The 14,473-nt window shown below is 39.7% G+C and overlaps 2 protein-coding genes across 5 annotated transcripts in view; one reads left to right on the top strand and one right to left on the bottom strand.

Moving 5' to 3' along the window:
• LOC144050947 (DNA-binding protein RFX7-like) overlaps positions 1-10,824 on the bottom strand; it is a 16,692-nt gene extending 5,868 nt beyond the window's left edge. Inside the window, exons 1-8 of the mRNA XM_077564644.1 lie at positions 10,681-10,824; positions 7,953-7,986; positions 4,794-4,885; positions 4,583-4,705; positions 2,499-2,615; positions 2,094-2,178; positions 1,787-2,000; positions 1,363-1,646 (exon numbers count right to left, since the gene is read on the bottom strand). Coding sequence (XP_077420770.1) covers positions 1,363-1,646; positions 1,787-2,000; positions 2,094-2,178; positions 2,499-2,615; positions 4,583-4,705; positions 4,794-4,885; positions 7,953-7,986; positions 10,681-10,817 — 1,086 coding nt within the window. The 5' untranslated portion in view covers positions 10,818-10,824. The remainder of the gene's footprint in view (positions 1-1,362; positions 1,647-1,786; positions 2,001-2,093; positions 2,179-2,498; positions 2,616-4,582; positions 4,706-4,793; positions 4,886-7,952; positions 7,987-10,680) is intronic.
• tex9 (testis expressed 9) overlaps positions 1-14,473 on the top strand; it is a 22,992-nt gene extending 8,519 nt beyond the window's left edge. The window contains exons 2-13 of one of the 4 annotated variants that reach the window (XM_077564650.1): positions 1,371-1,487; positions 11,835-11,902; positions 12,016-12,079; positions 12,173-12,249; positions 12,540-12,582; positions 12,809-12,864; positions 12,946-13,085; positions 13,216-13,307; positions 13,399-13,572; positions 13,791-13,925; positions 14,070-14,204; positions 14,273-14,473. In XM_077564650.1, coding sequence (XP_077420776.1) covers positions 11,862-11,902; positions 12,016-12,079; positions 12,173-12,249; positions 12,540-12,582; positions 12,809-12,864; positions 12,946-13,085; positions 13,216-13,307; positions 13,399-13,572; positions 13,791-13,925; positions 14,070-14,204; positions 14,273-14,350 — 1,035 coding nt within the window. In that variant the 5' untranslated portion in view covers positions 1,371-1,487; positions 11,835-11,861 and the 3' untranslated portion in view covers positions 14,351-14,473. The other 3 variants (XM_077564649.1, XM_077564651.1, XM_077564648.1) reach the window with 3 other exon arrangements.

Below are 14,473 nucleotides of genomic sequence, written 5' to 3'. Positions count from 1 at the left end.
AAGGAAAGTCTATCAGATAAGATCACTCAATTGCGTATACCGCTAATTATTTCAGTTTTCGTATTGAAATTCTTACCATAGACAACCTTTGTATTTTTTCATCACCTATGTAATTAATGCATGGCTGAATTTCTAAAACTAACATTGCTCCCAATAGCATGTATGTAAGCAGAGGTTGGTAGTAGTAACACTCTATATGTATTACATTTACTCAAGTAACATTTGGGATAAATCGTACTTGCCACAGTAGGACAGTACTTTTCCTTGAAACATGAAAAGTTGAAGTGATAAAGCCACATATTTGTTTGCGTTATTGCTGTAATCAGACTTATGACTTAGTGACGACTTAGTGACTCGTGTTTGCACCGCACTTGTTTTGTAGTTGTAGTGAATACTGTGGAAAGTGACTGCAAGTTAACAATTCATGGTTCATTTACATTTTAGCAAAATGCTAACCAAGATGTTAGACATGAATGTACTGTATAATTAATAGAGATCAACTGATATGTTTTTTTTTTCAGGGCCAATGACGATTATTAGTAGTCAAGGATGCCGATAAACGATATTTGGAGCCGATATTCATTTGCACTAAAAGGGAAAATATTGGCATCAAAATTTGAAAAAATACAAACTCCAGCTCTTATTTTTATTTTTAAGCATATGTTTATTGAACAACTTTTAGGGTTGGTAAAATATTTGAGTTTAAAAAAAAAAATTAGTTAATAGACATCTTTGTTTTAAAAACACAAAGTTCAGGGATCTCCCAGGGGAAGTAGCATGTCTTCAAAAGTTAAATTTAAACTTAAACAAGTAAATTGCTCCCTATTGTTTTCAACACTATTATTTCAAAATATATTATATTTTTACTTATCTTAGTTTTTTTTAATGTCAAACAAAAACAGAAGGTGCAGAGAGTTGCCAGGTCAGCAGCATCTCTGAAAATTGTAATAATTATTTCCCTGAAGTGAACACTTTTTAAAATTGATCTATTATCAACCATATGATTCTGCTAAATGCTCGATACCGATATCCGTCAAAATGCTGACTATTGGCGCCGAAAATTTGCCCGGACGATAATCAGTCTATCCCTCATAATAAATCTGATATTGTTTATTAAGAAACAGATCAATGCTTGTGTTTGTGAAAAAAAAATGACCTTGAAAAAAAAATCCCATATTAAATCACAATATTAAAGAAAAAGACCAAAATTGTAATTACATTATTTATCAAAACTGTAAAAATAGCCCTACTATTTGGCATTCATCATGTTTCATGTCAATGGCTACAAGTGTTAGTCTTCTCCTATTTGTTTTCTTTTTCTCCACATAGGTTAAACAGAAAACGAATAATGTTGTTCCTCACCGTGACAGGTCTGGGCACAGCAGCGACCACAATGCCAATGGTTGGCTGAGGTGAAGGAGAGACCGGGCTACCACACTGCCGGCTGCTGTCATCCGCCGTCTTGATCGGACCCTCTCCGGGTACGGGTGAGTGCAGCTTTTGTTCTTGTTGCTTCCTCTGGATCTTCCTCTGGAGCTGCTGCTTGGCATCGACAGTCGGAGACGACAGAGTTGTCGTTTGCGGCTGGAAGCAGTGTGCATCGGCGGTGGGCACAAAGGCTGAGGCCGCCTGCACAGGCTTAACTTCTGAAATAAATCAATAAATACTGTAAGAGAGCAACTATGTTTATTATGACTGAGCGTTCCCAATGATAACAGCGCAGTACCAAGCCACAACCACCAGGTGTCACGGTAAGTGTGCATGAAGGGGCTAACCAACTGCCCACCTGTTGCTGCGCCTGTCATAATGGTGAGAGCTGCCAGGGACTTGTTGCTGATGTAGTGGCTGTCCATCAGGAAGCGAGCCAGCTCTTCCACGGCCTCAAACGGCCGTTTCAGCACCTTCTGAGCCCACTCACACACCAAATCGCAAGCCGCGAAGCGAACCTCCTCCTTCATGCTGCTGAGGTGGCCTGCTGAATCCAACCCATCACACTGCAGCTGAAGCACAATAAAATATATGCTTAAATTGGCAACGTCCCAATAGAAAAGATTCGTTATGAAATGTACGAAGGAAAATGAAAATGTGCTCACTCCTTCTCCAGTTTTGTGTAGCTCCAGACTTGGTAAGCATGGAAAGTGAACAAAGGGCCTCTTCCTTAGTCCACTATAGCAATATGTGAGACAATGTTAAGATAAATATGTGCTATTCATTATTGCTTATACTGTAAAAAAAAAAAAAAAAAAAGTTTAAGTATTGGCATGATGCATGAATGTAGTTTTGCACTGTCAAAAGGACAACAAGTCCCAAAAAAAAGTGTCATGCGTCATGAAGGTCAAGAACACAGCAAATTCCCTCCAGCACTTGTGTATTATGCCCCTGCTTCAGAAGGGGAATTTATTTCATTTCACGTCTATATTTAGAGAGCTTATGAACTGTAAGAGCAGATGGCCAGTGAGTAGAGACAGGCTGTTACAGTCCATTCCAATGAAGGATATTTTGATTTTCCTCTCATGCCAAGTCGGCGCGCCTTCATGTTGGGGAAGACATTTTTCATCATTTTTCCAAAGTCTGCAGCACTCAGTGGATGGTAGTTGAGGTTGTCACAGAAGCTCCTGGAAAGAAAAGCGAGAATTGGAAAAAACTTAATTAATTCATTAGACCGTGTGTCCATTCAAACAATAAAATCGATAAAACAATATTTTCTTTATAAAACAGGATTACATTATAACGTGTTTATATGTACAGTCACCATGGGGTTGCTTATAGCAGTTTGTGACTATAGTATTTCACTCACAGGCCAAAACAATTAACTCATTCACTGCCATTGACGGCTATAGACGTCAAAAATTCATTTGAACTATTTCTATTAGTTAAGCTTTTTTTTCTTCACTTTTGTTAACAAGAGTAGAAAAACCTAGATTTGTTTTATTGTACATTTGGAACAGATATAAAATGTGTGATTAATTGTGAGTTAACTAGTGAAGTCATGCGATTAATTATGATTACAAATTTGAATCGCCTGACGCACCAAATTTTTAATGTTTTCTTCTTTTTTTAATTAATTCATTGCCATTGACGCTATAAACGTCAAAAATTCATTTGAACTATTTTTATTAGTTTAACTTTTTTTCCCGACTTTTGTTAACAAGAGTATGAAAACCTTAAAAAAAAATTATTGTACATTTGGAACAGATATAGAATTTGTGATTAATCGTGAGTTAACTAGTGAAGTAATGCGATTAATTACAATAAAAAAAAATATCGCCTGTCGCCCCTAATTTTAATAATCTTTTTTTTTTTATGAATTCTTGGCAGTGAATGAGTTAATTGACTATTAACTCAAATCATTTGATTGCAAAAAAAGTCAAGGAAAAATCTCTGCCTTCAAGCTTTGCACTGATCAATTCTCTACATCAGGGGTCTGCAACCTGCGGCTTTGGAGCCAAATGTGGCTCTTTAGTCCCCCCCCCCCCCAAATTTGTAGAAATTATTTATTTATTTACACATTATTATATATTTTTATTTTTTAGATAAAATATTCTTTAAATTAATTAATGATTTAGATTTTTTTAAATGAATAATTAAATATCCCCAAAATGTCAGAGTCCAAATTTTTAAGACAAACGATAGATGAAAAAAAATTGTAATTACCTAAAAATGTCCCAAAAGTGACCATAAAAAGTCCAGAAAGGAAGAAGAAAAGCAGAAAATTGCCATATAATGTCCATGAAATTGCCAAAAAAGTCAAAAAACAAAACAAAACGTTTAAAAAAATTAACTGCAAAATTTACCATAAAAAGTCCACAAAATTACCAAAATAGTCAAAAAACTTCTTTAAGAAAAGGCAGGAAAGAAAATGTTCAAAAAGTGACCATAAAATGTGCAAAACAAAAGAAGAAATCCCGAAAATTACCATAAAACGTACACAAAATTGCCAAAGGAAAAATGTCACAAATTGATAGCATAAAAGGCAGAATTTTTTTTCAAACGATAGCCATAACATGTCCAAAAAAGGAAGAAAGAAGAAATCAGGAAATCAAATATATCCATAAAATTGTCAAAATGTCAGAAATTTGACAGAAAGGCAGAAAATCTAAAAATGTATGAAAAACAAAGCATGAAAATTTGAAGAAAAAAAAAACTAAGACGAAAGAAAATGAATCTCAAAGTATGTACGCCACTTTAGCACATTATCCGCAATATAAGTACGATTTGAAATAGTGATAGCGAGGGGTGACTATTATTAAATAGAAATGAAATAGGAATAGAAATGGCTTTTATGTTTAGGAGTGGTGTACATTGTGATCACTTAGAGCCTTTTCACCTGTCCACCCCGAAGGCGCCAATATTCTGTGAGTGGACAGTTACGTAACACTGCCAGAGCATTTCAATGGCCTGGTCAGACTTTCCATTCTAATATTACCAGCACATGCTGCTCTATGATTCTCAGGCCTGCAGCGTCTATATATAACGACGCTTTAGCCGGGAGTAATTTGGATGACTCTGATCTTAATGTTGGTCGTTGGTTGTAATGAACTGCTTGTGGCTGGTAGCAAGGAAAGCAATTGAAAGTACTCACTTGTATTCATCATAAACTTCCTGTTTAGGGAGCGAAGTCTCTGGGTATTCCTCTAAGTGATTGCGGATCCAGTTGAACGCATGCATCTGCTGCGTGCGGCTTGATGACACGGCACTCTGATCGCTGAGAGAATACATTCATTCATTTAGTTAACGCACACAGGGAAAAAAAAGTATTCCACACTAAGTACTACTTCTACTTTTTTTTTTACCTTTTCTCACTACTGCCACTGCTGATGGGACCTGAAGGCAACTTAAGGTACAGGTAGAGTTTTTCGATGTCTGTGAACTTTTCAACATCTTGCTGTGAAGTAGAAAGGGGGAAAAGGAAAATAGTCGGAGGTCAGGGGCAGAGGTGGCAAATCCAGGTCCAAAAAGTAAAAACCCTGCCACAGTTTTGGTTTAGCCCCTGATGCTAGGTAACTAGCTCCCTAGCAGGTAAATGTGCAACATGGGAGCTAGCTAGCTAGCAAAAACCCTGCCACAGTTTGGCTTTAGCCCCTGATGCTAGGTAACTAGCTCCCTAGCAGGTAAATGAGCACCATGAGAGCTAGCTAGCAAAAACCCTGCCACAGTTTGGCTTTAGCCCCTGATGCTAGGTAACTAGCTCCCTAGCAGGTAAACGAGCACCATGAAAGCTAGCCCTGGAGTTAGTTAGCTAGCAAAAGCCCTGCCACAGTTTGGCTTTAGCCCCAGATGCTAGCTAACTAGCTCCCTAGCAGGTAAACGAGCACCATGGGAGCTAGCTAGCTAGCAAAAACCCTGCCACAGTTTGGCTTTAGCCCCAGATGCTAGCTTAGTAGCTCCCTAGCAGGTAAACAAGCACCGTGGGAGCTAGCTAGAGAGCTAGCTAGCTAGCAAAAACCCTGCCACAGTTTGGCTTCAGCCCCTGATGCTAGGTAACTAGCTCCCTAGCAGGTAAACGAGCACCATGAGAGCTAGCTAGGGAGTTAGTTAGCTAGCAAAAACCCTGCCACAGTTTGGCTTTAGCCCCAGATGCTAGCTTAGTAGCTCCCTAGCAGGTAAACGAGCACCGTGGGAGCTAGCTAGGGAGCTAGCTAGGTAGCACCTGGGGCTAAACATAAAGCCAAATTGTGGCAGGGTTTTTACTTTCTGGACCTGGATTTGCCACCTCTAGTCGGGGGGCTTACACAAGAACAAATCAGCAGTGCTCAAGAAGTGAATTGGCCTGGCTATCAGACCAAATTTCCAGCTAGGATAGACTCAGGCTCACCTAAAATGAACACAGTAAGTGAGTTGAAAAACATGGGCAGAGATATTTTTCTTCCTCACCATTCTGTCATTGGGGAAGTAAGAGTGCAGGTCAAGCTAACCTTGATTAGCTCCTGCCTGGAATGAGATGAGGTATGTTGATGAGGCATCCCCTCACCTATCATCATGAGGATACCAATTAAAGAAAATGCACCCCCAAACAGTTTTTTCCATAAACTGAGCTAAACGCAGGCAGATAGGAATGCAGGGTTTGATTTGATCTAATCCATCCATTTCTTAAATCTGAAGTAAGATGATGAAATAACCACACATTGGCTAATCCCCTTGTGGTGAGTAACAGTACTGCTATGACGAACATGCCTTAATGCCACTTTAGCGCAACACACAATGTTGGGACAGTTAGCGAATTTAGCACAAGGCTTTGTTTAATCAATGCGCTCTCCCCAGTGTAAAATACACAGATACAGATCAGTGTTATGGAAAATAAATACAGAGAAAAAAAGTTCTCCAACATACTATCATACTAGAACATACTATTTTCTCACCTAGAAGTACAGTATGATTAACAAAGCTATAATAAGGAGCCCTTCCTTTTCTGCATGTTTTGAAGACAGAGGCACGACGTTCATTCATCATGCTCAGCTTTGGCTCACTTGCCCTTGACGTTGCCTCCTCAGCAGAGAGTGGCGCTGTGTACTAATGATGCTCAAGGATAAAAGGGGCAAGCAAGGATGCCGAGATGCCTGGTAAACGTTCTTTGCTGTGGGCAACATGGGAGGTACCACGAACAGAATTCAAACTTGAGCACTTTGCATTCAATTCGACTCTTGGCTTTGAGCACATAGAGAATATGGACAAAAGTATTGGGACATCATGCGATTACACCTACAGTTCAGTGAACCCATTTTTTTTTCATACCAAAGGATGGCGCCAAATCCCTGGATACTTATAAAATAGTAACGAGTGCCCAGGAACAATGTTTAAGTTATATGTCGGGAGAAGCTAAAGTTAGACTGGTATCTTTTGATGACACTATATAAATAAACTATATATATATATATATATATATATATATATATATTAGGGATGTGGATTGCCTAGTACCTGGCGATTCGATTCGTATCACAATTCATAGGTTCCGATTCGATTCAATACAGATTAATCCCGATACGAATCTATAAATTGATTATTGCAAAAAAAAACATTTTTTAACTCAAATTTAGAAAATACTAATTCGTAAACTTGTACATGTACACTGTAAGATTTGTATGAAAATGTATTTATTTATCTGAAAATTCAGGCTTATAACTGAGCCACTGCATTTCACAAACAGGTTGCAGTCTGTTTCATGTTGATGAACAGCACTGAAATTAAATATTAAGGCTTAATGTTCCATTCATATAACATTCTTCCATGCTTAATGTGTGAATCCTAACCCTAAGTAAGATGTTTTGTTGAATATTCCCATAAAAAATTGATGTTTAAAAATCGATTCGGCCGCATATCGAATCGATTCAAGAATTGCGCGCTGTAATATCCCGATATATTGCCAAATAGATTTTTTCTAACACCCCTAATATATATATATATATATATATATATATATATATACAGTATGTAAAAATAAAGCCTATAGACAGGAAATAGGAGGAAATACAAATCCACACAGTGATACATGATGTGCCTCCGCGCAGATATTTCTCTACTTTCACTCCTAAGAATAAACACATCCAGTTAACCTTTTTTAATTCCCGTCTGTTGTTGTTGTTGTTGTTGTTGTTAGGGAACCACAAGTTTCCAGGGGTAGCAGGCAGCCAAGATGTTATGACAGTCAGGGGGTTGGACCTACTGGAGGTTGATTCCCCAGGTCTACATTGACTCGAGTCACGGGGGATTTTAGCAGCAAATACAGTGGAAATGTCTCTCTCTAAAAGTGATATAATTTTGTAGTTAAGCACAGCCTCAAAAGTCAAACTAAAGGAAGGATGTCAGCACAAAATAAAAATATATATTTATTGAGTATTGTTATGCAAATATTGTTATGTTACCTTCTTTTGATCGTGGACGCTAGTCATTTACAGTTGTATTTGAATAGAAAAAAAACAACAAAGTATGTTTAAGACCAAAAGAATACTCACCAGAATGTTGTCCACTTTCGATTGAACCGTTTTGCTGAAAAGAGGAGATAATCGTATAAATGAGTATGCTCGTAGGCCGCTATATGTAACATGAGCGCCGCTGCGTTTATTTATAAAGCAGAGGAATGTTTGGCATGAGTTGACCCTCCCTTCAGCATCTCTCCGGTCATGTAGCCCACCACCACCGACACATGCTGTCATATGCAAAGGGACGAGGCTGGTTCACATTGTGTCTTCGCCTGTTACCGTCCAATCAAAAGCTTCCACTGTGTATTATTGACAAATGAGGCAATGCACCACCCATATTCAGAAGTTGCATAAATAGTGGCATTGTGTTGTTTTTGTGGTGCCCCACCATTTTTTTTCCCACATTAAAAAAACCCACTGAATCTTACACAATTTGAGAAAACACGGAAGCAAATATTTAGCAAATAAACAGCTGCTACATTTGCTTTGCTGATTCAAGAGTGGGATTGCAGCAGCGGCGGCGGCGGCGGCGAGCAGACTTGTCCAGGTTTAATTCCTAATCTGCAGACAGGTCAGTTTGTTGTTGACAGTGAGACAGAAGGTACAAGCGGGTCACATTTAAGGACATCGGGTCGGCGAGGGTCGGCGCCGCGGGCCTAAGCCGCGCCGAGAACAGTTCACTTTAATTTGCTATTACCAGGAGGCCGGGGATCTTTAATTAGCTCGCTTTCAGCACACATTTAGCAGGTACACCGGATTAGACCTGAGATCTGTTTCTTTCGACCAACAGATTACAAACAAACTGGTGCTTGAAAGAGATTAAATAAATCCATTAATTAATATCCAGTCTCGATACTGGGGTAGCGATTTCCCTCATTGCCACTCCTCCATCGCCTGCCAAGAAATGTTTCTTGTCTTTAGACCTGTGGACTTTTTCGTCCGACATTTTGAGAACATGAAATAATGGCGCACGAGTTTGTTCAGACAGAAAGTGGCCATTTTGGTCCAAATGAGACTTTTTGGTAAAAAGTGGTGGTTTAAATGCAAAAGCAGACATCTAAAAAAATTTTTTTGCAAATTTAGTAGAATGTCTTTATTTCAACTTGCAGGTTTAAAGCTAGGGTCTTCTAAGTTCATGTTTATTAAAGCCAATTTAATTCCGTCCTTCCTTCCTTTCCTCAGTCTCTCCTTTGGTCTCTTGAGGTCTCCCTAATTTGTTGGAATTTAGATGTTTCTGGGGTTGGTGAAAGACTCTGGTTGGTAACCCGGTGGGTAGTCGGTAATGTCTGGTCACTTTCCTTTCTTTTCTTTGATCCTTCCTCGGGTCTCCTGACAACCTCACGACTCTATGCTGGATTCTGAAGTATTCGGTTTAGGTGAACGGTATGGGATTTTTAATAGGTTTTAGGTGAACTAATGAATACGCACTAACACGCACGCACATACACATACTCACCCACATACAAACTAAAAATTAATAAAAAATAAAAAAGAGAGCAATGATGATGACATGTCAAATCGGTAAAATTACCGAATGAACAATACTGAGCTCTCCAGAAAAAAAGAGAGAAAAAAAGCCAATTTAACTTTTATAAATAAATAAATTAATTAAAGTATTTCAGAAAGCTCTTTGATGTCATTTAATCGAAAAATAATTTAGTCCAAAAACATCAAAGTCCAAAATTGTCATCCATTTTTAAATGGAGATGACGGCAAATGCACCAAAATGTAGATTGGGCTTGGTAGTTTATTCAATTATTAAACCTATATTTTCAATGACGTTCATGTCGTAGTTGTTCGATTTTCAGGGTTCTGAAACGCGCCATCGAACGATGCTGCAATTTGAATTCTGCGAGTAGGCGTGGCTTTTCTTTTTTCTAAATGGCGCACAGATACGCGAGGGCACAAAATAATTAAAAAACAGCCTTCAGTTTGATACAATGCGAACTGCAACCACGAATAATACCGCCATTTTATTGAGCCGTGATGTTGAAGCCGACCCATTGTGATGTCATTTTCAGTCGACAACCAGTGACAGTACGAGGCAAAATGGCTGCATCCTGACATTGATAAAAATAGGTGAATTTTTCTGCTTTATTCATATTCCACTAACGCAATATTAACCATAATACCATGTTTAGACTAGTGAGGGCGTATAGAACATTTTTGACTTGACTTCCCCTTTGAAGTACTGTATTAAGGGATTGTGTTTTGGTAATAGCGTGAATCCCTGCTATTTACAGGTGCGAAGGGACTAAGATCTACTGAGAATAGCGAAAAACAGCAAGTAATTTACGGCTCCCCTAAAAAAAGGTTTATGATGTGCTCTAAATACTTATTATATGTGCCACAAGATGTTGGCAAAAGTACATGACCTATTCTACTAAAAACTGGTGTTATTTTGTCATGAATAATGCTCCATTTGTGTTTGCATTTTTATTCAATTTTTTACAATTCTTTGCATTATAACCACTCAGGATTATGTCATTTTTGGTTAATATTGCCATTTTGATTATTTTACTTTTTTAAGGGACTTAAAGTCAAACAACAATCAGTGACCCAATAAAAATGGACCTGTGCCCCCGTTTGGGGCCTCGAACCTCAATTTGGAAACCTTGCTTGAAAGCAATGATTCCAATCACTACTTCCACTACCAGCAGCACTTTTTGGCACATTTTTTGTTTGGTGGTGGGCCGTGAGATTTCTCTCACCCAAAATAAAGGTCGGCAAACCGAAACATGCAAGCATGTGCGCCCCTCACCAGATGGAGTTCTTGATCCGAAGCTGCAGAGCCCCGGCCTCGGCGCCCTGCAACCCGGACAGCAGACCAGACTGGAAGCCGCCCACCCCTCGGTCCGCGTGCTGCTGAGGCTGCAGGTGGGGGTCCTCCTCCGCCATCGCAGGCGTACCGGGCTGGACGGCGGTACACCGGACGATGAGGCGTGGACTCGCCTCGTTAAACAAGGGGAGGTCGTCGCCGAGCTAAGCGGACATCGTCAACATCATCAGCGCGCCGTGTTGTTGTTGTCGTCAGCCAGCAGCCCTCCTCCGACACCTCGCCCCTCCAGCCCGCCGCACTTTGCAGTCTTCATGGGAAAGAAGCGTCAAACACTCGCCGGTGCGTGGACAGAATACGTAAATGTCCAAGTAGTGGACGGACGTGTGAGGAACATCGAGCTACTCCCTCCAGTGGCTGCTTGTCAGGAGTTCTCGAAGGCTGCATGTGCATGTGCGCCTCGTAGTAGCTGACAGCCACGCGCATGCGCAGTGGCATCCACAACCATAAAAACAATACGTAAGCGTAACGTAATCGTCAGCAGGTTCATTTTTTTGCTGCGGTTATTTTATTATTTATTTCACCTTGCCACGCGTTTGACGTAGGGACCACGTGATAAGGTCAGTCAAATGACGCACAAAACGCTTTCTTTATTTTATTTTTAAATACCAAATGCAGGCAAATATACGCTATAAATGTAATGTTTTTTCCCCCTTTTTTAAAAAAAAATAAAAATACCGGTTGTTTATTTGCCGCTTTGTCGACAGACAAGCCATTCGACTAGTAATAAACTCTATCTCGGCCTCCTTAGATGAGGATTGTTGTGGTAGTTGCTAAGCGACCAGAATATTGTAGTTGTTTTTTTTAAACGTCTAGACTGTCATCGCCCCGGTGAGCCATCAAACAAAATACAATTATCGATTTATTACTTTATTAATAATAATTTTTGTGCTCTAGTTTTTAATAATCTAATGAAAAAAATAATCTAAAATACCGCAGTGCTAGCTTAGCTTCTTTACTAGCATTTTAGTACACAAACGTCTTTGGACACATTTTACAAAGTTTTAGCTTCACGGGTTGCATAGAATTTTACTGCCATTTGACTCATATTGAACCATTGTGCGAATTTTTACATTCAGGTGCAAGAGTTTTGAAGACTACCAAAGATGCCTGCAAGTGACCTTTTGGCTAAGGAGGAGAAATACAAGTAAGATCATTCTGCGTCAAATATGTTCAGTATATTTTGTGACCAAACATTGATCCAAAGTAGACTTTCATGCCTTAGAAGTGGTAGTAGGAGTTTATGCCATTTTTCTTCAGGATGCTCAATGCAAAGTTGGAGGCCAAAGCGGCAAATTTGGCAATGCAAGCAGATCAACTAAAGGTGAGTTTTTACACAAATGCAACCAAAGGTATGCTTGTCAGTGTACTTTTATTTCTTCTTAATCTCGCCCTTTATTTTTTATTTTTTTTTCAGAAAGAACGGGATGATTTTCTTTCAAAGCCTTCAAGTACGCTCCCGCTTAAGGGTTTGGAGGATGAAAAAGCACCAAGGTGATCATTACCAATCAGGCAGCATGGTGGACTAGTGGTTAGCACGTTTGCCTCGCTGTATGTATCTTGCATGGCGATTCTTCAGCTTCCACATTCCAAAAATATGCGATTCATTAAAAACTACATTTTCCTTAGTCCTTTTGCGAGTGTAAATGGTTGTATCTCTATATGTGGCCTATGATTGACTCCTAATTAGTTCATGACGTGCCCCGCCCGTTGCCCAGTCAGCAATAGAAAATGGTTGTATTGCCATTTTGTTTATGCATATTATATTTTCCATTCTCTTCCAGTCACGACAAGGATGGAGAGATTCCTGTGCCGAAGCCTCGCAAGGTACCATTATGGAAAGCCGTGAACTAATGTGCTGCACTAGGAACATTACAAGTCACAACTAATACACATGTGCATGTGTGCACTAGCACTAGTAGCTTCCTGTTCCCCAGAAATGTCATGCAAACAAACAGCCGTCCATATATCACCATACAATATTTATTTCAGGAACCAGCAAATCTAAAATAATAAATGTGTAACAATAACACATTTTATGACCTGTTCCCAGGTGGAGCTCAAAAAGTCACAAAAGTCAGAAGCACAAGAGCCCCATTCGAACCCAGCGTGAGTCACTTATCAGTAGAATTAATGATGCTTTAGCGGGTCACGTTCTCTTGGTGAAGTTCCTTTTATGTCAACTTTTAGAGTTTGTGGGGGCGCTTTAGGAGCAGCGGGAGATACGGCCGAGTCGTTCGTGGCGAAGACGATCAAAAATGTGGAGGACAGGATGAACCATTTTGTTCCTCGAGACAATGTGTTCAGCGACGGAGACAATGAAGGGACGGGTATGTGGTTTCCTACATCCATTAGTCAGTGTACAATGAAAATGGATCATTTTTATCTTTTTGTTCTTGTCAAATATATCTTAAGTGGATAGAAAAATTGAACAACTGTATTTGACTTATTCGGTGTCAGGTGTTTCAAGTGCACAAATCCATGCCCTGATGGCCAACATCAAGATGATGCAAGAGGAAATGGATCAGCTTCTGAGTGATCGAAAAAAGAAGGTACAGTACAGTCAAGCCCAACAAAATGTATTGTCTACTTTTTGCCAGTAGGGGGCGACAGAGATCCTCATTGTCATTGCGGCTGTGTCAGGATGATGAAAACAACAAGCTGAACACCAAAATCAAGCAGCTGGAGGACGATCGCATCAAGCTCCAGAGGACCATCAACATCCAGCAGACAAAAATGGACAAGCTCAAAGCTTCCGAGAGCGAGGCCACCCTCAAATGTGACAGCTTTCAGCTGCAAGTGTCCGCTTTGCAAAAGGTTAGAGATGGTCTTGACAGTTTATTTAAGGCGGTGGTACTTTGTGTAAAAAAAAAAAGAAAAGTTTAGCGAATCATGTGCTAAGCAGCTAAATGTATTACAGGGAATGCAAAATTACCCTCTCGTTTTTTTGTAACCCAGTGTTATTAAATACCACAGCCGGGCAATTTAAAAATAGACCACACCAGACACTGACACTGTTTCATTGCTACCTGCAGGAAATGGAGAAGCTGAACAAAACCAGCAAGCAAGGAGCATCCTCACACAACACTGTGGAGCTTCGTCTGACCAGAGCCCTGGACGAGGTGGAGCGCCTGAAGTCGGAGCTCACTAAAACCAAACAAATGAACAAGGCAAGCGGGCTTATTATTCAAACACTGACTCTCAAGGTGAAGCAAATCCATACGTTGTTAGGATGAACACAAATGCTTCATTTTTAATGGTTTCTTAGTCCAAGGTGATCTTTGTAGTCATTTCTGTCTTTTCTATCAATCAAGGACAAGATCAACGAGGAACAGCAGACTCGGGAAAATCTAGTGGCGGAAAACAAACAGCTAAAAAAGCAGAAAGGGGAGCTGATCGTCGGGTTAAAGAAGCAGCTCAAGCTGATCGACATTCTCAAAAGACAAAAGGTGCCCTTCTCTACTCTTACTGGAAAACAATTCATTTGTGCTCTTGATCAAATGTCTTTTCCCTGCAGATGCATCTTGAAGCCGCCAAGCTGCTGTCCTTCACAGAGGACGAGTTCATGAAGGCCCTCGACTGGGGCAAAACATAAATCTTATTAATAAACTGTCTCGGGCATGTTGGATTTCGCATATGTTATTTATGTCATTTCTCTACAAATTGTTATTTTGGGACTGAGGACTTCACATTAAAATGATATGGTCTCATCTTGCAA

This window comes from Vanacampus margaritifer, chromosome 4 (genome assembly GCF_051991255.1).
Source record: "Vanacampus margaritifer isolate UIUO_Vmar chromosome 4, RoL_Vmar_1.0, whole genome shotgun sequence".
Taxonomy (NCBI): domain Eukaryota; kingdom Metazoa; phylum Chordata; class Actinopteri; order Syngnathiformes; family Syngnathidae; genus Vanacampus; species Vanacampus margaritifer.
Note: the sequence above shows the minus strand (reverse complement) of the source record. Positions and strands in the feature narration are given on the sequence as shown.